This window comes from Numida meleagris, chromosome 3 (genome assembly GCF_002078875.1).
Source record: "Numida meleagris isolate 19003 breed g44 Domestic line chromosome 3, NumMel1.0, whole genome shotgun sequence".
NCBI lineage: Eukaryota > Metazoa > Chordata > Aves > Galliformes > Numididae > Numida > Numida meleagris.
This window is the reverse complement of record NC_034411.1, coordinates 40,479,371-40,503,600: the sequence shown is the minus strand read 5'-3', so window position 1 is coordinate 40,503,600 and position 24,230 is coordinate 40,479,371. Positions and strand designations below refer to the sequence as shown.

Below are 24,230 nucleotides of genomic sequence, written 5' to 3'. Positions count from 1 at the left end.
AAGTGCTGGCTGCTGCGTGCCTTCACACAGGCCTTGAGTTCCACGGGGTGTTCCCAAAATGGAGCTGAGCCACCCAAGCTGGGATCTGGCCGAGGATCACCACTAACTGCACAGCAGCAGCTGGAAAGATGCAGGACAAGCATCTGGCACGGTGGCCAGAAGTTAATTAAAATAGCAAAAAACAAACTGAAGAGAGGAGACTGCACGCAGCACAGCTCATCAGTCGGGTCAGGTAGAACTTGTGCCTTGTGCGTGCGTCAAATCCAACTCCCCGCGGTGAGCTCGCTCTACCTTTCCACCTCCTCAGGGCTAATTTAAGAGCTGTTCTTCGCAGCCCATAATAGCGGTGAGAAAAATCAAATTCTGTTCTGCCAAGAGGAGGGAACCGGAACACGGGAACCAGCAGGGAACTTGTTCTGCTGCCATCTCTGGCTTTCCTCAGGAAGCTCGTGCTCCAGGCGCTGACTCAGAGAGCAGAGTTGCCCGGGCACACCGCAGTCCTCCCCATGAGAGAGGCCAAAGGTTCAGGCACAGCCAGAGCACAGCGAGCTGCCTCGGGTGGGCCCAGCAGTCAGCTTCACATGGGTTTGCACCCATCCTCCGTGTCACCCCGTGAAATGCCCTCTAGTTCTGCCAGATGTAAATAACTTTGTGAGGAAAAAGGATATCTTAAAAAGGATGCTTTTCTTCCTGTCAGGAAAGTCGATCAATGGTCCTTGCTTTGAGGGCACTGCTCACTTCTGCCAGGCTCAGTCCTGTGTGGCACAGGCGGAGCACCTACCTCATCATCCACATTAAATGGGTCACAGAACAAGTATAGCACTGGCACTGACAAAAACGGTGGCATTGGTTCCCACCACATCTCTCAGTGTAACAGTTCTCAGGTTGAACAAGTCACTGCTTTTTAATAACTTTTACCTTGCGACGAAGCCCAAAGTACCACCACATCGTAGAATCACAGAATCATTACGATTGGAATAGGTCCTCTAGTCCAACCACCAGCCCATCCCCACCACGCCCACTGACCACTGTACCACATCCACACAGTTCTGGAACAGCTTCAAGGACAGTGACTTCCCCCCCACCTTGCTGGGCAGCCTGTGCCAGTGCCTCACCGCTCCTTCTGAGAAGAAATTTTCCCTCATATCCAACCTGAACTTCCTCTGTCTCAATTAAAAGCCATTACCTCTCATCCTATCACTAACTTATCTTGAACCAAGACTCTGCTTTGTGCCAGGTGAGGATATTCAGAAATACATACAAGCCTCTCTCCAAGCACTGCTGATAAAGGTCTAAATTCAGATACATAGCAAAGATCATTGCATTTATGCTAGTGGAAAATTCCATGGTGTGTTTTCAGTAGTCCATAAAAACTTGTTTTCTTCTGAAAACAACCCTCTGGGACTGCATAATGAGAAGACACCAGAATGTCAAAGATGCTGCACCTACCCAAGATGCTATTGAAAATGCTGGCTTCCCCCCCCACCCCCCCACCCCCATATCTGTAGTTATTTTAGATAGGTGGAAAGTTCTTGAAGTAGCATGTGGCATTTGATCCCTAAAGGTGTTAGACTTCTATTAATAATAATATAAATTATTTTCCTGATCTATTCTATGCTCATTTTTTCATCTTTTCAGATGAAAGTCTGAAATTTAAATAACTTTCTGGTGCTGTATGCCATTGTAATATCAAAATCAACCACCCCTTCTTTCACATTTTATGCACAATGTAAAACAGATGACTCTGCAGGTAAACTGTAGCAAAAGAAAGCTAATTTGAAACAAGAGCTGGAGATGGGATTCTCTGCAGAGCACACCATATACCAGCTGCTCTGTTCTTACTTCTGTGCTCACTCAGCACAGCTACCTCGCACATTCCTGGAGATGCACTCACATGCTGTTCTCCAGGATGCTCTGTGCATCCACATATTTGTCTACCTCTGACATGAGCCAACAAGGATATTTCAGCTGGAAACTGTTTGCCAGCGGGGACCAGAGGATGATCTAACCCCGCATCCAGACTTCGACAACAGCAAGTGCTTACGGAAGGATCAAAGGAATGAGATTAACACAGTAGGATTTCCTCCACTTGCCCTCTGAGCTCCCATCAATCTCTGAATTAGAGACTATCTTTCGATATCTTTTCCTCATGCTTCTACAGGTTTACCAACGTGCTGTATGAATACAGTTTTTAATCTAATCCAGTACAATGTTGTTCAGAAAAATAGGAACCACAATATGTCATAGGTTGCAGGTGGGCAAGAATAATTTTAGGGGATGTTCCCTAAGAAAACTGACAGCCCTGAAAAGCACCAGTTTGGATCAGTAGCCTGAGATGCAAACATCCAACATTCGACAGTGTTTTGTTTATTGCTTGCCCATGCACACAGAAACCTGCCTTACTGCCTACAGGTGGAACATTGATTTATCCTGCTGTGCTGGATTTGCTTGAAGTCAAGGAAGATCTGCCATCCCTCGGTATCATTGATTCAGAGCTTCTCAGAGCACTGTCTAAAAACTATCTGTCTTTATTACCAATCCCAAAGTACTATATGAGTGGTAAGCATCGGTGGACATCTGACAGCTAACAACTGTAAGGACCTAATCCTGCTTCTGCTGGGGCAGGAGGACTGTCATTCCTCATCACCCCTCTGTCTGCCTGGAGAACAGCAGCTGGAGCAAACCTGGTGATCTGCAAAACCTGTTTGCTGCTGGGCTCAGCCTGTAAGGCGAAGAGCTAAGAGATGACAGGATCAGACTCCAGAAGCTCTGGTATAACAAAGAATATTCTGAGGAATGAAAGTTAATTAGCAGACAAAACGGCTGGGAGTTGAAGCTAGAATTTCAGCCTGGAAACAATTAGTCATTAAAATAGCTGACAAAGAAAAAAAAAGAATTAGATCAGCTGGAGAATGAGATTTCCTAATTCTCAAAACCAAGTGGAGAATGAGATTTCCTAATTCTCAAAATCACTGATTTCCCATGATGCTTAACTGCCTAAATTTTATCTTTAAAAACTGTCCTAAACACTTCTGAAAATTGTATTTGGTCTTTTATATCTGAACTGAATGCTTTTGTCAGAGGTCACATCCAAAAAGAAGCTGAGGACTTGGCACAGATACCACAGCTGAAGATGTCAGAGTTTACGCTGTAGCACACAGGACAGTTACATCTCATTTTATCTTAATCTGTGAACGTACCGTTCCTGAAACACATTCAACTACGCTGTAAGCAATACTATTCTGGAAAAAGGAAATTAAGATTTCTCTCGTTTTTTCCTCTTCCCTGACCACAATTCCCATGTGTTCCCATCCAGATCAGCCTGACTAATAAGAAGTTTAGGTCCAGACAGAAGAAAATTCGACCCTCATTTTCTTGAGAGAGGAGAATTTGCCCTGCAGCTGCTTCTCCTTACCCTCTCACTTTGCTTTCTCTGACACTTCCACTTCACTTTCCTTCCACCCTTGCCAACTACACCAATACAGCATCATATTCTTTTTTTTTTTTTTCCACTTTTTTTGCAACCTTCTTTATACTCCACATTAGCTCACTACAGGGCATATCTAATGAATGTTTGCTAGCCCATGGATCAGTACGGGACAAACTGGTACCCAAGGTCTCACTGTAATGACCAGGAGGGGAAATATAGGGGATGGATCCCACTGCTCTATGGGATGGGCAAGGTGCTTTAGCATTTTGGTGTTGCTAATTTTCTCGACAAGGAGCACAAGTTAAGAAGTGCATGTTGCAAAAATAGTTTTCACCATGCAACCAAGACACAGCACTCAGTAGTCACTTTCTAACCCCCTATTTTTACCTAAAAGCCCGGATTTCCAAAGGCAAGGTTTAAATAATATGAGTGTGGCAGTAAACAATGGTGTTTCCTACTTCAAGACTTTTTCTAATTAAAACAACATCATGCATCTGCTGGATAGAAATAACAAATTGAAATCAAACAGGTCCCTCTTCCTGCGGCAGAGGAGCATATTGTAGCTCTCTGTGCAAGAAATCAAATCCAGTCAAAAGGGCATTTTGCACCCATTCATCCAACAACCTCTTGGAGGGGCGTACAGAGAGAACATCTGTGCACTGACTTAATTCCCAATTTTTAAGCTTGATTACTGGCAGATCTTAAAATAGCTACTGGATGATAAGTTGTAAATAAAATGTGCAGTCTAACAAGAGATACAACTCTGACATTTTTCCTCTTTCTGTAATCACAGCCTATTATCCCAGACTATATATTTTTTTAATGGCTTCTATTCATTTGAAGTCATTCTGTACAGGAATAAGCCTCTTGTTAGTGCATTCTGTAATTATCGCTATGAAATAATTCATTGTATTTCAGTTTGAATGAGGAGAGTGATGCACACAACTGAGGATCACACTAATATATAGCAAATCTATATTTAAGTGCAAGTAAAACAGTGTAGACTTTTTCATATATAAAAATGTAACTTAAAAATAACTAAGGTTATGGTAGTCATATTCCAGGCAGGAACTGGACAGTACTCTATGGGACCCACCTCAACTAAGACAACCACCCTTATTTCTCAAGCAGTTTAGCGTTATAATCTCTTAGTATTCAGCTACATACAGTCAGGGAACCTCTTGAAAAACATATATTTAAAATACATTTTAGTTAAACGTTAAGAAAAAAGATTAAATGTTCCCTTCTACAAATGGTATAAATATCTGCCTGTGAGGAAACAGAAAATCCACACACACAAATAGGCAAAAAAGCATGACCTGACATTCCAGCCAGGAAGTTACAGTAGATAAGAAACTTTGATACATATCTGGAAACAAGGCAAAGGAAACAATGAAGTTGTAGTCAGAAGGAACGCAAAAATTGCTGGACAGTTCAGATACTTACATTAAGCAGCTTACTAGGAAAAGCACCCACAGAACAAGCTTAAGACTCTACAGAGACATGAGACAGACTTCTGCATTTATCAGTGGATCAGATTACAAAGGTGCTACTCCCAGAAGCCTAATTGCTTCTTAGTATTACCTGTCAGCTCAGAGGTGTCAAAAGGCGTTTAAGATGGAGAACCCTCATTTGAATTCTCAAATACCATCCGTAAATACAAGATTTTTTCTTCTGTTTACTGCAGTCTGACAGGGCAATTTTATCTTCTCCAACCATTAATATTAATCAGTGGTCTATTTTCTTGATAGAAGATTCCGTTTAGATTTCATTTACATTTTTTGAAAGGTGCCAACTAGACACCTACCTCCAGCACACAGGGAGAGTAACCTTACACCAAAGAATTCTCCTTCCTACAGCCTGATAGGCAAAAATCCTCCTATCAGTACAATTAAAGCTTTTGTATCTTTCCTATAAATGCTTCTGCAGGTTATGCTAGCCGTTAAGCCCTTGGGGCTGACTGCAAACCTAGGTTTCTTAGAGCAGGAGCCACATACACACATTTTCCGAAACCCTCAAGGGACGATGACTCCACCACCTCCCTGGGCAGCCAGTTCCAGTGCTTCTCCACTCTTCTGGAGAATAAATTTTGCCTAATATCCAAACTGAACCTCTAATGCCACAACTTGAGGCCGTTCCCTCTCATCCTATTGCTGTTACCTGGGAAAAAGAAGCTGACTCCCGCCTCACCTTTCAGGTCACTGTAGAGAGCGATAAGGTCTCCCCTGAGCCTCCTCTTCTCCAGACAGAATAATCCCAGCTCCCTCAGCCACTTCCCATAAGACTTGTGCTCCAGACCCCTCACCAGCTTTGCTGCCCTTCTTTGGGCACGCACCATGACGTAAGCAGATGAGGACAGGCACGCCAGTCAACTACAAGAGCCGTTGTTGCAATCATCCTCCTCGAGTCCCTCCAGGCTGAAGGAAGCCCTGCCGTGCTTGGAACAGCACTTTCTGGAAGTGAAGAGAGGGACAGCATTAGTCTTGAGAAGATCAGACCTGACTGGGTCTGGGTAGGGGACGTGCCTTAACTGCCTATTTTCAGGTAACTACTGTCAGAGTAAACTCACCCAATGGAAAACAGCTTTGAAAATAAGAATTTCCTCAAAGCTATCATATTCAATACAAATTCACTTTTCTTAAATACAAATATACATTCATGTATACACACTTTTATAAGAGGAACAATTATGAAACAACCAAGTGAACCGAAGCGTTTGCAAACAGCATTTACAAGCTTCAGACAGACTCCTTGGTTTTGCTTAATTGCATCAACAACCACACATTTATCTATAAAGCATTCTTCTTTATTTAAGTTAAACAATTTTTCAAGGATGGTTTCCATCTATAAAATGAACAAAGTACAAGCTCTGTACAGCAGACTTTTCAAACCAACTGAAAAAACAGTTTCCAAACTAAGTTTTGAAAATCTGCAAAACGAACAATATCACCATTCTTGCTCTGAAGACGGTAAGAAAAGTTCTCAGAAGACTCCATCACAATTTACTTCAAGGGCTCTTAATTTATCTTTCAAATGGGCCAATTTCCTAAATATTTAAAACCCCTAAAAAAAATCACAGTAACTAACTTTGGCACGCTGTCATGTAAACATAACCAAAGGATAACACTTCTTGCCTGTTCTCTCAAGGAAAAGTAATGCTGTCTTTAATGTACAGCTCCTGTACTAAAGCCCCTATGCACAGCATCCACGGGGAATTAGTGAAAATATTCCTACTTTATATGATACCAGTTGACACTAAAGACTTAAGAGGTGGAATACGGATTTTTTCTTCCAATTCTGCCTCAGAGTTAAGAGGCCAATGTTCAGAGCTGCAGCTCCTGATCTCAGTTGAGCACTATGCTTACTATGATCAAAGCTGCAAGGGGAAATATCCATGGTAGAAGCTGAATGCTTTTTCCTTCTAAATTCTGTTTTTCAAAACCTCAACAACTGATTTGCTGCTGAGCCCACATTTCAGCATTTATTCTACTGAATATTCAGACATCTACTGCTATGTTACAAATCATGTTCTTCAAGTTCTCAGCTAGGTTAAAAGGCTACAGATAGGGAGAGACAAGAAGATGGAAACTAGTTTACCCACTGCATGGCCTCTAAAACAGACTAGATTTGGGGAAAACAGATTGCGAAGAACCAAAAAAAAAAAAGCATTAATTACCCACATATTAAAAAAAAAGTCAGATGGATGGGAGAAGTTGGATTTAATGTCTACATCCAAAAGGTATGCAGATACTTGCAGGTCATAGCTTCAGAGACACAAGACATTTGTGGCACACTGACTGACATAATTAGAGCCATTTTGACCAGAAGAGTACCACCTCTTTACCTAATGTATAGATGAAGCCAAAGGAAACTGAAGAATCAGGAACTACTCTACTTCCAGAAACAAAGAAAGAGGGGACTGTACTGCAGAAATACAGTACAGCACATGTTTTTCATCTCCTTGTGATCAACTCTCACATTTTTCCCTATGATCCATATCTTACCAAAACCACTTCCCAGCACTGCATGCCTGCACTATTTTTTTTTCTCTCACCACTGCTGTGTCACTTATCAGTGCTGAAACTAGTTATTCACTTTTCATTTTAAAAGCTCATTCAAGCATTTATTTATTTTTTTTTTAATAAAAAAGTACATAGTCTATGCAAACATAAGAAAGTACAGGTCAAAGTTGAGTTAACTTTGACAGTATTATTTTATTATAAAAATGACATCAGCTGAATTGAAGCTGCAAAATGCATGGGCTCGATGGTGAAAAACACCACATAGGATCTGCTGGTATCCAGACCGATTCCCAGAGCCAAACCTGAATTCACCCAAAAGCCCCATATAATGAAACAAACAAACAAAAAAAAAAAAAGCAAGAAAATTCCCTAGTAGCAGGCCTATAAATTAAGTGCAATTCAGAGATATTACCTAATTGCTCATCCTTGCAAATTAAAATTCAGACCTCGTGCTGCCAACGGTGATGTTCCCATCCCATCTTACTCTCAGAACTCAAGAGGGGAGTTTGAGACAAGGAAATTTTTGTGATGAGGGCCCAGAATAAAATTGTGCTGAACCCACGTGGCTGCATGTGTGCAAGATCTGCACCGTTCGTACAATTTTGTAATGAAGAGAAGTATTTAAGGACATAATATTACAGAAATCATCAACACAAATATCAAGTACAAGATTAACGATATCCAGAGCACATGTAATCAATTTCCAAGCTGGAATAAACAATCCGAGCAATCATCTGTGCAGATGCATTGGCTTATTCTGCTGTTTTCTTTCTCCTCCTGAGTTTCATGATCTCCAGTGAGGGCAAAGCTTCAAAAAGTAGATCCAGTTTGCAAAGCAAAAGCATCCAGTGTTAGCACGGACATCATACTCAGCAGCACAAAATCCGCACCTTCATTAAGATTCACTCTCTTAGCTTTCTGATCCAATTTCTGGTTATACGTACGTCAGTGACTTCGTTGATAATTATAGGGTGATGAAAATTGATATAAACCATTGGGAGCTGGCAATATATATATTTTATATATTTATATTTAGAGTCCATCATAGAAAAGTTCATATTCAAATTACCAAGTACACACAGGAAAAAAAAAACGTTCAAAATGACACTTCTGTTTTTGGAAACAACAAACAATGCATTTCTACGTAAATGGAGATTTCAAATGACCTTCTCCTGGTAATTTCTCCCACCCTCCCTCCCAGACCCTGTTCCCCACAGGCGTTTTTTGAGACCCTTTTTCTATCATACATCAGTTGTTCCTAGAGTTAGTTATCTGCTGTGCAAGTACGTAACTGAAGACAGAAAGGAACTGTTAAAGTCTTCACACCAAGGAGGAGTTGTGCTGCAGCCACGTTCAGTGAAATCTTTGCAGTGCTCCAAGTCCACCGGATCCCTGGTGTCCGCTTCAGCACTCTCCTACTTTCAGATAAAGATGGAATACTGAGGTATATAAGTTCCGTGGAAAGTTTTAAGAAATACATCAGTAATTCAATCAAAACGTTGCCCAATGTCTATGAATTGAAACAGCATTTTGCTTGCAAGTTCTACTGCTGCAGATTAAGTGTGAATTTCCACTGTTGTGATAACGAAGGACTGCAGATCTCAACAGTGAGACCACCATTTTTGGCATTTCGGCTGTCTAGACAGAGGTTGCTGCCAACATGCCTCAGTTTAGAGTTGCTTTCAATTTGTTCCCATTTCTGGAAGAGAGAATAAAGTCATTAAGCCATAAAATCAGGAAAAAGATGCATTCTAAGTCCCATCAACTGAAGTCTTCATGTGCTTTCCTAGCTTGGGCTTAGGAGAGATGTGAGTACTGCAGTAATGTTATGCAGTTTAGACAATCCTTGATTAAGAGTATATATGTTACAGAATGCCTTGCCAAAGCAACCGTTCCTTCAGCTAATGCACTGCACAAGATAAAGAATACAGCAAATCATTTCCTTCTACTTCAGCACTTCTCAAATATGCTGTCACACCATATTTGACTTTCCAAAGCCTTTGGTTTGAGGAAGAAAGTAAGTCACAAAACCCATCCACAATACCACTACTGCAACAGTTCTGAATGTAAAGAAGTACAATCACCAAAGGCAAGCTTGGAGAAATCTAGAAATCAGTCAGATGCCTTTCAGTTATAAAGACAATAACCTGTTAGTCTGTGCTGTCAGAAGCACTGTTGCCCAAGGTGATGCCAAGGACAGACAGAGTAAACCCAAAATATAAGACGTTAAAAGATTTTTGTATTTCTCTCCAATTCTGCCTTTAAGCCTTAACAAGAAAATATTGCTTCCTTGGTTTCTTTATCTGAAAAGCGGCAAGAATATTCCCTCTTCATCAAGAAATCAACATTTCAGACATCTGTTTGCAAATACTGAAATACAGAAACAAGGAAGGTAATAAAATCAGAACTGATGACTTCGCAGAAACAGAACAGTTACATGACAACTGACAACAACAAAAAGATGATATGACTCTGCAAGTGTGATTTTCCTCAGGCATGGGAAATAGATGAAGTAACACTGTTGCATTAATAAGGAGTCTAGCAATGGAGTCTAGCAGTGTTATAAACAGGGTACGGCTGAAAAGAAGAAAGGAAAGCCAACCCACCCTCCTGAGACAGACCACTTTATCTTCAAACTTCACTGCAGGCCTTCCAAAAATACATCATGAAATATAAGTTTTATTTCAGAAAATGGGCAGGACAGTTGAAGACTGTCACACACGAGTGCTGCCAGGAAAAACCTTTATATAAGGCCAATTTTGAGATAACAGCTCTGTATGTTGTTATAAGATTGTCACTGGCTTATAAAAAGGAAAAGTCAATACACAAGATTATTCCTGCTGCTCTGCACAGATGTCATGTACCCAAATTTTATGTATGCAAAGAGTGATACAGAGCAAAGAGTAGAACCTTCAGAATAAAATACAGATACCAACGTTTGTTCTTGCATTCTCATTCACAACCCCTGTTTTCCCACTGCTCACAGAGTATACTTATGACATACTGACCTGTCTGCTGTCATTTTCCCTGCAGCCCTGAAGTTTTATTAGTGAACCAGGTGCTCTGTCCACAACAGTAAGGCACAAATCCATGTGTTTCACTGACTTGTCCTTTGTTAAGGCCCATTCCTAGAAAAAGGAAGTAAGATTTATGAGCTGTATACAAAATATTAAAATATTAAGTTATACACAAGGTGCACCTGCTATCTCTACATCCGTAGGACAGGTTAAACTCCTATGAATGGCTCAGTAAGAGCATTAGAGCAATTTATTGTTGCTCACAGAGCAGGAGATGAGAAAAAATGGTGCTTTTCAAACACAGTACTTTCAATTGCTCCAATAGCCTCAAATGGAAGCTGGGCTGGGCTAGCTGACTGCTCCCTCTACTGTCTGTACTGAGGTACAACAGGAAGTCTTGGGTCCTGAAGTTTAGGGTCACCTTTTAAAGCAAGTATCTAACCAGCTACATTTCTATGTATCTATCTGTAGGTATGGGATTTATATAACTTTTGTACTACATATATGAAAAAAACAAGCCTGGTCTGCAATGTCACTGGTCACCCTATCCATACACTAGGTAACGCACGTGTGTCATGAGGGAAAACGCGAGTTCCTAATGATAGAGCTTACCAGAAAGCAGAACACAAGGCAGCCAAACACAATGGTAACAGGAGAATGAGACTTTCTACCCGAAGTGTGATGTACAAGAGAATTTCCTTTAAATACATTTAAGCAAGCAGTTTCTTAAATTATGAGCAAAGAAAAGACGTTCTGTATGCCCAGCTGGTTTTACCTCAGTGTCCTCCTGCACAGGACCTGATCTTGCCCTAATGTTCAGACTGTTTGCATGCCTCTCACCCTGAAGTTTGGTCTCCCGGATCCAGACTGGTCTCCGTTTGTCTAATTATCCTTTGAGGAAGGAAGCTGATCTCCTTTCACACTGGAGCCACACTAATTGTCTAACTCTCACTTGCTGCTACTTAAAAAGGAAAAATTAACTTTTCTCCAGTGAGTTCAGAGGAGTCAGGGTTGTGTAACACAAAAACCTAGATAGACTAGCTCATGCCTGGCTACATTTAGTGTCATTCTGTAAGCAGTGAGTGTTTCAGAAGGAAATTAGATGACTAGTCCCATCCGATTTTTCAGCTTATTTTCTGATACTGTAACTGATGTTCAGCTTGCATGATCACTTAAACTTAGTAGATAACAGTGATTAAATTCCTTTGAGAACAGATGCTCAGGAATCAATCAGAACTTCTCTCCAATGTGATTACAAGTAATCGCCATCGTACAGGAAGCGAGCCCAGCAGGACATCATTAGATGGACACCATATTACGCAACCACTAGAATAATTACAACTGACTATGCAAAACAAAAAAGGCAGGAGAACTCTGTCTACCCTTCTCGTCTCCCAAAACAAAAAGCTGAAAGCTTTTCCTTTCACTCTCAATACAACTTTTTTCACTACATTCAGATTGGCTATTAGGGACAGGTTCTGACCCACAGGGCGGTGGGCACGGAATGGGCTGCCCCAGGGCAGTAGGCACAGCCCCGAGTGCTGGAGTTCAAGGAGCATTTGGACATATTCTCAGACATAGGGTTTGGGGTGGTGCTGTGTGGAGCCAGGGTTTGGTCTCTATGATCCCTGTGGGTCCTTTCCAATTCAGGATATTCTGTTCCGTTTTAATCTCAGATTACAACAAAATGACTTGCCTTCTCAGTTCCAGTTTGTCTGAGGTCAACTAGCATCATTAATAGCCACTTCTAACAACTAAAAGAAGTAAGCAAGTATTTTTTAGAACTCATCAGCAAGCATAAATGCCACTGAAACAGATGATTTACACTCAGTAACAACATTTGAAAATACTATCAGGGTAGTGGTTAAAATTCGGGTTCAAGAATCCTGCAGCAAAAGGAAACCAGGGCCTTGAAAATACTGATTTTTACATCTTTATCCTTCCATCAGAAGACCAGAAGAGGCCCAGACAAACCAGCAACCACACAGGAACTTAGCTCATCTAAAAGCAAAAGCTGCAGCTTCACAGAAGTTCCAAGCTCTGCAGCTGGAGACACCTATGTGATGGCCCTTCACAGTGTAAAACAGAATGTACAGGTGCTTTCTCCTAGTGATCAGGATCTGGGATTAGCAATAGTGGGGATAAGTTTAAGTTACACTACACTAGAACAGGAAAAAACTGCAAACAGTACATGTGATGTGCTCAGGACGCGGGCTGGAAATAGGTCATGTGTGTAACAACTGGAAAATCAGGACATTTGAAAAATCCATGTCATAAATCAGAAGTATAAAGGTAATAGAACACTACTAACCTTAAACTGTCCCCTTGCACCTGAGCACATTTGGCTTTATCTTAAGCTCTTTATTATGACCTAAATATTTGCACATAATTGTCAAAACAATATATCAATTTCTTCATCCATTTAGACGTGCAAATCCATCTTCTACCTTTTCTGACCACTAAATTTTAACAGTCTGCTTTAGGAAAAGTATCCCGGTTCAACTAAAGTTTTGCTTTTTAAGCTGTATTAAGCACAAGCCAGAGTACAATCTCCATAGAGAGAGAGAACAAGGTCTCCACAGCCTATAGTAGTTGAGTACTCTTCAACCTCCCCCCCACTTCCATCCCTCAACTTCCTCAGTAAGAATAGTTGCAAAACACACAGGACAGAGTTAAAGTTTCTGCTTTGCTCCCCATCTTTTCTCTCATGCTGAAGTCACTCTGTTCATTCCTCCAATATGGAACTCTGCATGGATGTAGAAACTCATTGTTGACCTGTTCTGCCTCCTAATCTGTCTGAATTTCCGTTACAGAGAGAACATTCGTTTGTTTTTCAAGGTCAACTTCACAGATGAATCTACATTGAAAATTGAAAAGTGGGATCAAATTTGGAAGAGGAAGGACTGAAAGAGGAAGTAAGTATGTATCTATAGAGAATATACAGGATAACCAGAAACTACCAAAACTTCTGCACCAAGGCAATTCTTGACACAGCTCCTCTTTCTTCTCAAAAAAACCTGTGCTGTACTGAAGATATGCGTGCATTTTCATAAAGATAACAGAAAACGCCTCCCCAAGAATATTCTCTTTAATGTTATGGAAGACTCATGTCTCAGATATACAATGGCAATTCAAATCAACATTATACATTGCCTGAAATAACTCAGTTTTACCTGATTATAGGGTTTTCCCCTTCTAATTTAAATCAGAGCACAAAATTCTGATATAATCACACTTTCAATACTAGATCTGCAATTGGTCAGGCTTCTGATCTAACACATGTATTTGATTATTTTATATTTATTGTATTTATAATCACATTGCTTCTGAAAAGAGTTTAGTGTCCACACAAAATAGTGAGTACATACGCACATACTTTGTTAATAATGATGAAGTCACAACTGCATAATTAGATTCTTTACAATAATGTTCCCATCTACAAAATAGATGAATAGAGCAAATAGGAGATGAAGTTTAGACACCTCTGTTTTCTGGAAGAGCTGAAGAGGAATCTGAGACAGATTTTTTTTTACATGCCACTACCACAAACTGGAAACGCCTAGTAAGGCATCACAGTAAAACATTCTTCTCATTTTGCTGACCTTAGGCCATATGCTTAACAGCCCATATCTTTCCTTAAGAAAACTTCCTCCAAAATCAAACATACCAATTAATGGATTAAAGCTTTTTATAAAAGCATAAAAATCCTGGGAAAGATTATTGGCCTCCATCATAAAAAATGCATATTAATAGACAAAAAGGAAGGGGATAACCTGATTATACTGAACTAACCTCTCTGCTCAGATTCTAACCCTGAAAATGCAAAACTGTATTTGAGGGAGAAATTTGTACAACAGACTGCTTAGATAACTGATTTGCTCATTTGAGTTTGTGTATCTATCACTAGTACACAGTACACGGTTGAGTTAGTTTCAATTTATTTTTAAATCCTAAGACTGCACATTATGGAAAAAATTAATAGCATACAGACCTGGTTTCCTCCGGCATTATGACATTCATAAACTCCAACAACGCCATCTGCAAAATGGCCCAAAGTATCAAGGCAATTGGTACCCTGCTGCAAAGCCCCAAAAGCTATATCTTGATGATCAGGTACCCTAAAATAAAACCAGAAATATCTGCTTAAGTCAGTTTATCTTTGATATTTCTTTTGTATCCTTCTCAAGTATTTTTAAGATGAGAAGTTTAAGATGAGTGATGACTACTATCTGGAAATTCCAACCATCTTTTGAAGACAGAAGATGAATTTCTGATCACTAACTGATCAAACACAAACCTGCAAGCATAGAACGAGAATAGAAAACAAGGATGAACATACAAACTCAGCACAATGACTAAATTAAAGGTGACAATATCATCACTTGACGTCAGTCATATCTTCATGCTATCAGTTAAGATCACCACACCTTCTTATAGTTTTCAGGCACGCTACCAGAAACATGACATTCTACTTTTGTCCCAAACTGTTCTTTACTGAAGTGTTAGAAGGGAAAAAGTGTTTTACTCATACTTATTTTCAAACAGTTGCATTTAAAGTGGAATTCATATAGTCTGGAAATACATAGGCAAACATATTCAGAGTATCCTTGCGGGGCAGAGAGACCATAAGTTCATATTCAACAGAAGAGCAAGGGCATACAAACTCCTTTAAAAACTTTGGACTATAATAAGAATATAATAATTCAACCCGGCAGAATAAGCACAAGGGAGATGACACAGAATAAGATAACATTACACCCCAGTAACGCTTATTGTAGCATATTTTCCAAGAAAAATTGCAAGCCATATTTCTTCTGACAAATTAAACAAAAATAAATATCCTCTGGAACTTTTAAGAGAAATAGAGAATAACTTTCCTCCTCAGCATTATCCTGGTTTATGAGACTCTTTAGCATGTGTGGCTTTGTACAAAGTATACCAAGCCTGTAATGGCTGATACTCTTGCATTCCAAGCCTGTGCTGCTAGTAACAATCCAACTTCACTGACACAAAGTGTCCTCAGCAAAAAGTATTTCTATGAATCTCACACACACGGTATCTTACCATTGTGCAACCAATATTACGTTGACAGAAGACAAAGTAGTTTATACACTCGGATACCAAAGCAGCAGGGTTGGAACTAGCAGGTCTTTAATGTCCCTTCTAACCCAAGACATTCTGTGATTTTGTGACCAACAGGCATACCTATTAGCATGTTATGGAACAGAAATCTTTTTATTCATAAAGTGCTAAAAATGTTTCTTTGACAATTTTTCATTGGTTAGTATGCATTCTACAGCAGAAATTATCCCTTTGTATCATGTATTATGTTCATGCTGTCAGCATTGATTCATTTTGCAGGAAGTGTTAGTGATGTTACCCACAATTTCCCTGTTTGTTTTTTCCTCTGCACATGCATAAAGGTTAGCAATTGCTCACTGTCAGAGTATGAGATAATAAAGCAGGTGACTTATCTTCTTAGATGAATGCATTTACCAATGCTTACAAAACTTGCATGGCTTTCTTATCTGCTAGCTTCTGTTATTTCTACTGTACTTCAGCCTTCTCACTCAGCTAGTCATATGCTTTGGTGAAGGCAAAATTTCAAAGGGAAGACAACAGGATAGAGAACAGTGCACCCTCAAGCAAAAAGCCCATGCAGGGGACTAGCTCCAGGCTCAGAGGAGTTTAGGGCTTTGGACACTGTTCTCTGAAACACTGCAACTACAGGTGCAATTCCATATAAGTCGAAAAGAAGATTACTTGGGAAAAATGGATTTTTAGGAATAGAACAAACAATATCAAAAGCAAACAAGCCCACAATTATATTTTACTTCCAAGGTAGGGGAAAGAGAAACCATCTCAGATTCAAATGAAACTCACCGTAACTCAGGATAAACATTTTCAAGATACCACTTGAAGGGTTTGCAGCTAAGTCTTTTTCTGAGTTCCATTCGGCTTTGAATACTAGAAAGTGAAAAGAAGAAATGGTTTTCAAGGTCTGGATGCTGTCTTTGTACACATTAATGAATGTATACAAAACTCAAGTTTCTCAGCTGATCTACATCTTAAGGAGATAACAAATGCCATCACTACTTACACCTCAGAAGCTGCTGGTTTTTTTGAAGGAGTAGAATGAAGTAATTGTGACTTACTTGCCATAAGGTACATTCCTGGCTGAAGGCACTGCTGCATAATAGAAATTTTTGTACTCATCCATCCAGACTTCTGCTGCCCTGCGTGTATTTCTAAGGACAATCATATAGAAAAACATGTTATATTTTCCTCCAACTGCAATTAAACCATGTCATTTATTCTTGGTTTGATTTTAATCCTTCTTAGTACTACATTGTCAGCTGCCTCAAGCCAGGCAGAAGATTTCCTATTAAAGACCCAAGTAACAGAAAATCATTAGAGAGTCACATGACTGAAATCAATACATTTAGAACAAATGCCTTTTCCACACTCTTTGCTGCTTCACATTTTCATCTGGAATTCAATACATGTCCTGGAATTCTTTCTGTAAGCTTCGGGGAATGTTGTTGGTTTTGTTGTTTGTTTTAATGCAATTCAATAGACCAAATTCAGTGAGTCTCCACCTGAATAAGCAAGCTAATTGGAAACACAAAATCTCAACAATTGGCAGTATTTAACAATGTATTTTAACTTGCTGAAAACAGATATGCTGACTTCAGCAACAGATTTTCAGTCTGCATCTTACTATTACCAGCACAGCACTCAACACTGCAAGAAGACATAAGCTGTTGTGACATTTAAAGCTATGAACCAAACAAGTCTAGTGTAAGAGGAGACAGTAATTAGATTTTTTTTTTTAATACTTGAAAATTCAGAGATAAATTACTGCAGTAAGTGCAAAGAAAAAAGCTAACCAGGATTATTTACCTCAAATCAAATGTTTAACTAAAATTTCTGTATTTACGTAACTGGTGTGTTTACAGCTCCCTTTGGAATGTGAGATTGTAAGGGTTTTTCCCCGCCATCTCCTGGCTCCCATGTAGAACTCATCTACTTCTATTGTTTGTAATTTCATTGAATTACTTCCCTTGCAACTGTCATGCTCCGAAGCTTATTTTACATTTGGCAGTAAGTTCAATCTTAAGCAACCACAGTAAATGCAGTCAACCAATAACTTCTTCATATGATTCTTTCCAAATTAGAAGGCAGAAATAGCCAGGACAATGTCAGTGCTTCTTGCAAGTTGCTAAGAAAGGAGGAGGTGGGGAAAGTGGAAAAAAATTTAAAAAAAACACAAGGCAGGCTTCAATCATTTGTTGTTTGAGGACCAATATTTTCCTTGCAAAGATTCCTTTCATTTTTTTTGTAAGCAAAAACCCATTCAATCCAGATCAGACTATTTTAGTTCATGTTCACTTGTAGTCTGTCAGGCCTTAATGATTGTCACTCAGCCACTCGGTAATCAGCTTGGCTATCTACCCACAGGCCAAATAGATTTTGCTGATGGGAGAGGTACTAATTGGTTTGCCAGGGTTTAACAACTCAAAAGGCACTTCCAAGGCCAGTATGCACTTTTTCATAACCAAAGATTAAGAACTCAGACACAGTGCAATATGGATATGGAAACTGTACAGATGCTGAGAACTGCTCAAATTTGTAAGACCCCAAAGAAGCCAGAGTACTGAGGAACATAGTGTAGGGAACACTTAGCACTTACATTAAACCACAGATATCAAAATGTAGCATCATGCCATCATAGGTTTGCACACACCAGATTAGGATCTGTTGGGTTTATTGGCTCAGATGAAGTTGTATATTAAAGCAGCTGGCCCTCAAGCAGTAAAGCATATATATGTGCAAAGAAAACCTGATCTAATACATCCTGCTAGACGCAAGCTGCATCTGCCCACGCCACACAGCCAGGATGTCATCCCTTTTCTCTTCTTGTGCCACACGACTCCCAGTCTCTCATCCAGGATCAATTTGTTTTGGCTGCCCAAAGGCAGCGCATACTGACTAGTCAGCTAAAAATAGGAAGCTTACCCAGAGCACTCTAGAACAAATTACATACAGTCAAGAGACAGATGATTGTATAAGCTAATGAGTCCCAACTGCACAAGCAGTGATTTCATACACCAAGTTTTTTTGGCACCATGGCTCCGCACGTCTGATAACATCCGCACTATGAGGGTATCCCATTACCTTAGGTTTCACATTCTCTCATTGCTAAAAATACATTTTTTTTAAAAAAGGGAATTTTTTCATATTAGTTTGACACACAAGGCAGCTGACTGAGAAGGAAACAACCTTCAACTAAAAAGCAAGGTTGACAAGTTGCTGTGAAGTGATATACAAGTTTTCTAGGTCAATTCAAAAATAATTTCAAGGAAACAAAGAAATTTAAAGGCATTTCAGAATTTGAGACAGCTGGACAGTCAAGGACAATGGCAATAAACCATTTGCAGAGAAAGATAGATCTGGACAGGGATGCAAGCGCCCAAGAAGAAAGTTTGTAGGCTTTGTAATACATAATGTAATATGTCATTCTTTAATTGTTAGATCCTTCTACCCTACTGACACACAAACAGGAGAAGTTCAGGTTGGGTGTTAGGAACAGGCCCTTCACCAGAATGTGGCTGGTCCTTAGAGCAGGCTCCCCAGGGCAGTGGTCACAGTCCCACGCCTGCTGGAGTTCATGGAGCATTTGGATGATGCTCAGAAACATGGTTTGAGTTTTGGGTGGTGTTGTGTGGAGCTGGAAGTTGGACTCAGTGATCCTTGTGGGTCCCTTCCAGCTCAGGATATTCTAGGATTCTATATTCGTATAGAGATGTAATATCTCAAGAGAGAAGGTACTTCATTATTAGTTTTTGTTTACCCACAAATAGTATTCATTTTCACTGTAGCATTAAATATAGAAATCAAAGTATAGGGTACCGGGAAAATCCCTACTGTGACTACTGGAAGAAACAAAGACTACTAAATTCATTAGCATGGTGTTGCTGGCATAACCTACATGGAAGAGAATTTACACCTCTAAAGTGGCTCCTCAAGCTCAGTTGAAAAACTATTCCAAATACATTGGCAGCTTGGAACATTCTTATGAACTGAAACGCATCTGCACTCTGTGCTGTGTCATGCTTAAGACTGCAGTGGCTTCATATTCTTCAAAGACAAATAAATGAAATTATTTAATTTGAAGCTCTTAACTTGTAGAACCTTTAGCTCAGACTTAGCTTCTTCAGGCCTCTGAGTATGAAGCCCAGATCTCTAAACCAAAATGCTTCAGCTGGAACTGACAGAATCTTGGTCAAAATCCCTGTCATACACCACTCAGTGCCTTAACCCATAGTATTTAAAACACTATGAACATGAATCAGGACTGCTATTCTCATTCTACAGAAAAGAAACTGATGAAATATCTCCGTATTCCAGCTACCGCATGCATTAAATCTACAGTAAAATTAACATACGTGCTAATCAATGCTCTCACTACTGGAATTCCTTAGGTTTATACAAAAAGCTTTTAAATCACATTACAGGAAGGGAAGATACAATGGCTACAACTGCCAGAATTAGCCTGCATGATCACTTGTATATTTCATACTGATTCCGTAAAAACAAAAAGCAAATAAAGCAAATTCCTAACCTATTGTATTCTGGGTCTTAGAGAATGACTAAATTGTTTCTACAAAATGAAGATACATGGGACTGTTTTGAAAATAAAGCTTTCCTTAAAACCAAATAAACAAACTTCTCAGCAAAAAAAAGCAAAAGGTAGAAAGCAAAGCTATTTCCTTTTTTTCCAGATTCTTCTTGCCTCTAACAGATTTTTTTTTTTGTCCTGTGTATTGTCCTGAAAGTCATCAGCTTCTTTTAAAGAAAAGGTCCCTAAAATTAAATTACTGCCACCTGCTGATCATTTGAAGAAATCCAAAGCATCACTATTTAGCTGAAGATGAGCTTAAGAGTTACCTTGCAAATACGGTACCACTCCCACCAGGAAATGTGTACGGATGTTGCTTGCGGAATACGTGACCCACTCTGCTGCAAGGGATGATTTCTAGGCTCCCACCACATTGCCAAACTCGGAATGAGATCTCTGCAGTGAAAACATTAAAGACCAACATCACAAAACATCACAAAATACTGTAATTTTGTATGATTGTTTTTAAAGAAACTGGAAATTGCTGAGAAGATCAATAAGATGCATTTCTGAGAAAATCTAGGATAAAACCTAGGCACATTCTACTTTATTATTCTCCAAACTCAGAAAAAACAACTGTATTGACTTGGAAGCAAAACTGTATGCCTTCTCTCATCTGAGCAGTATTCTCCAAACTCACAAATGATGCTGAAATTTGCTAGAATAAGTTAGGTTTACGCGTTCTATTTCTGTGCTTTATCTAAATGGTAAACAACAGTAGATTCACTTAGCATAAATTAATTACCTAATCTATAATTTAAAAAAAATCAGCTAAAGATTAAATAGAATGCCAAGCAAATTCGAGGCATAATAAAACAATCAACAGATTTGAGCTGATGACTTGAAATACTGGCAGTGAAAAGGAGTTATGCCAAGCCAACCTTGACTCTGAAGACAGAATAGAGTAGCAACTTACATAAACTGAAGGCTATGGACAATACTCTTCTAAACCAATCTAGCAAGCTGACTTTGTTAGTGAAGACAAGGTCTAGAAATATACAGCATGTTTCTCAGCTTAGACCTCTGACAGCAGAAGTTGCCTAGTGCTGACAGAGAACTGGTCTTCATTAATTTGAAGTAAGCGCAAGGGTGCGTGCAGTAGCAGTTTCAACTTTGATGTTTTTCCCCCTTTTAGTCTAGCAGCTGCAACAAGACACCATCTCCTACCCCTAGCCTCTTCATCATCATTCAGTATCTTTCCACAGACTACAAAAATCAACAATTAATAAGTAGCTGTAATGCAAAGTCACCATCTACTTTTAAAACTCTACGAAGTGTCATCCTTCCTCCAGAAGCCCTCTTCTTACATACGTGAATAAAAAGTCTTATTTCAAATAAACTTCATCATTTCAAAACCTCAAGTAGGAAAAACCTAAAGGTTAGCAAGCATGCCCTCTCAATCACAGAATCCTTAGAGTTAGAAGGGACCTTTAAAGGCCATCTAGTCCAACTCCCCTGTAATGAACAGGGACATGCACAGCTAGGTCAGGTTGCCCAGGGCCTGATCCAGCCTGGCCTTGAAAGTCTCCAGGGACGGGGCATCCACCGCATCTCTGGGCAACCTGCTCCAGTGCCTCATCACTCTCACTGTAAAAGACTTTTTCCTTATATCCAACCTAAATCTACCCTCTTTAAGCTTGAAACCATTTCCCCTTGTTCTATCATAACAGACCCTGCTAAAGAGTCTGTCCCCTTCTTTTCCTGTAGCTCCCAGAGGAAAAATAGGTGCTGTCATTTCAAAGACAATGCAAGTTAACTGCTTTTCTTCTGAATGATCTTAGCTTTTTACAAGAATTCTAATTTTACTTCAGTAAAAATTTCTGTTGAATCAAGGCCAGTTAGTCATATTCATGAAGTCTAACACAGTCCAACCTGTAGACAGATAGTCTTCCGAAAAACTAATAATGACAACAACATTACCTCTGGCAGTAACTTATGGCCTTGATCTTCTAGTTGAATTAACATGGGACGATAGGCAAAAGGACTTTTAAAAGCAACTGAAGAACATGGCATTCTCACTACACATTTTTCACAGCACTGACTTTATTCTTATCTCTCATTTTGTGCTAAGAATGACAAAAATTGGGAATTACAATAAATGACCGCTGAATGTTACTATTAAGCTAGTAACAAAATTGCTTTTATGTTGTGCTTTTATTAAAATGATGAATTTGAAATGCTTAATCCAAAACATCACTACCATCTTTATTAATGAGGTAGAGTACATCCTCAAATTTGCAGATTTGCTAGAACAGTGGGGGTTGGACCAGTTCATGTCCAGAAGTCCCTATCAAACTCAAACATTCTGTTATTCAGTGATATATGTACGTAGGTGCTGAAAAACTATTCCAGAAGTAATTTAGAAGTATCTTGCATACCAACTTCTTCCATTATTCATAGCTTCCTCTACTCTGCACATTAAGTTAATGCTTTGTTATTTGATTAGTTCTCCCTTCATAAACGCCCAGGCCTGTACACCTCATGTATACTTTCAGACACCTTAGGCTCTGAAGAATATCAAAGAGATGAAAAATAACTGTGAGAAGAACAGTAAAAGGGCCTGCAAATAGGGAGGGGCAGACTAATACTTACATCACACCGTGGCTTCTAAAGCCTGGAAAGATTTTAAGTTTAAAAGGAATGTAAAGCAAATAAAATGTAAGGGGTTAGACTTTTCTTGTTTTGTTCTTAGGATGCTATTTTGCACCATGCTCACTGGGAAAAGAAACGTTACTGTTTTAACAGTTTCAGTAGACAAATTATTTTTTTTATAAAGGCATAAATAGTACATCATACACTTTCTTTCATTGCATAAGGTTACCTTAGACCTTTCAATACTGCTCTTGCAGCATATTATCAATTTAGGAGAAGTCTTACTTGCTCTCTGACTTCAGCACAACCAGAAAGAAAAGCCTAGGTTTTCAAATTTAATCCAAACCTTTTAATGGTCTATCCATTTCTCTAGTATACTCTGATTTTACTATGCTTATCAAAAAAAACATTACAAAAACTCTCAGAGTCTATGAATTTGAGAAGACTGGACAAACCTTGATCCATGTTTTATACAGTAAGCATGTGCTATCAGTCATATCTGGCAACAGTGTGAAAATACACCATGTCTTCACAGTAAGAACAGTCACCTGGCTAATACAGGACTTAGACTAGGCAAAATACTGCAAGCTCATAAACCTATTAGTATAGTTGAACCTATACTAATGTGAAGAAAATCTCATAACTGCTCTGTACATGCTTGCAAGGAAATGCAAATTTAAATGAAGTGAAATAGTTCTAAACATATTTATACAAGTCCATCTAGCAGATTATTTGCATGTAACATCAACTGGCTGATTGAGAGATATGCCTGAGAATAAAGAGGCTGTACAAATACGCACATTAGATTTTGAACCGTACATCAGATTCCCACTATCTGGTGTATGTCATCTATCAGTAATTAAATCATATGCCATGCAATTTTTATTCATCTTCAGTTAACCTGGCAGCTATGAACAAACAATTAACTGTCTGCTCCGATAGACTTTGCATTTTCAGGGAGCAGAGAAGAGGAACCCCAAAGGCTCCATCCCCCCTCCCTTCTGCTGCAAAAAAGGGGAAACAGAAAGCAGCAAAAGAAACAAATTGCTTTTTGCATGCCAGCTTTTCACCTTGAGTAATGAGCTGTTGCTTGTGCCCTTTATTACTATAAAATCCTCAATTATCAAAGCATACAAGCAGTTGCTAAGTTTTCAGAAAAAAATCTGAGCAACTCAAGTACATGCTTACAGCTAATCAGATATTTAAGTGCTCTAGTGTCAGCAGAGGTTCGCAGAGGATAAAGTATCGCTGTAGTAAGTTTATTCAATGACTTTCCAGAACATTTAAAAAAAGGAAAAACAACTACGATGTTCAGATTAATACAATTTAGCCACATGCAGCCAAATAGTGAGGGGAATAAAATCCAACAGAGAAAGTAATTGCCCAGAATATGTATGTGCGAGTACTGCTCAGAAAAGTTAGAGGAGACTGTAAGGATGTCTCTTCCAGCATTCAGGTTCCTTATGTGAGTGTTAAGCAAGTGGTTA

General features: G+C 39.3%; 1 protein-coding gene across 1 annotated transcript in view; it reads right to left on the bottom strand.

The window, feature by feature from the left end:
- GALNT2 (polypeptide N-acetylgalactosaminyltransferase 2) overlaps positions 6,015 to 24,230 on the bottom strand; it is a 93,406-nt gene continuing 75,190 nt past the window's right edge. The window contains exons 11-16 of the mRNA XM_021391438.1: positions 20,421 to 20,547; positions 16,625 to 16,717; positions 16,353 to 16,436; positions 14,461 to 14,587; positions 10,461 to 10,580; positions 6,015 to 9,151 (exon numbers count right to left, since the gene is read on the bottom strand). Coding sequence (XP_021247113.1) covers positions 8,996 to 9,151; positions 10,461 to 10,580; positions 14,461 to 14,587; positions 16,353 to 16,436; positions 16,625 to 16,717; positions 20,421 to 20,547 — 707 coding nt within the window. The 3' untranslated portion in view covers positions 6,015 to 8,995. The remainder of the gene's footprint in view (positions 9,152 to 10,460; positions 10,581 to 14,460; positions 14,588 to 16,352; positions 16,437 to 16,624; positions 16,718 to 20,420; positions 20,548 to 24,230) is intronic.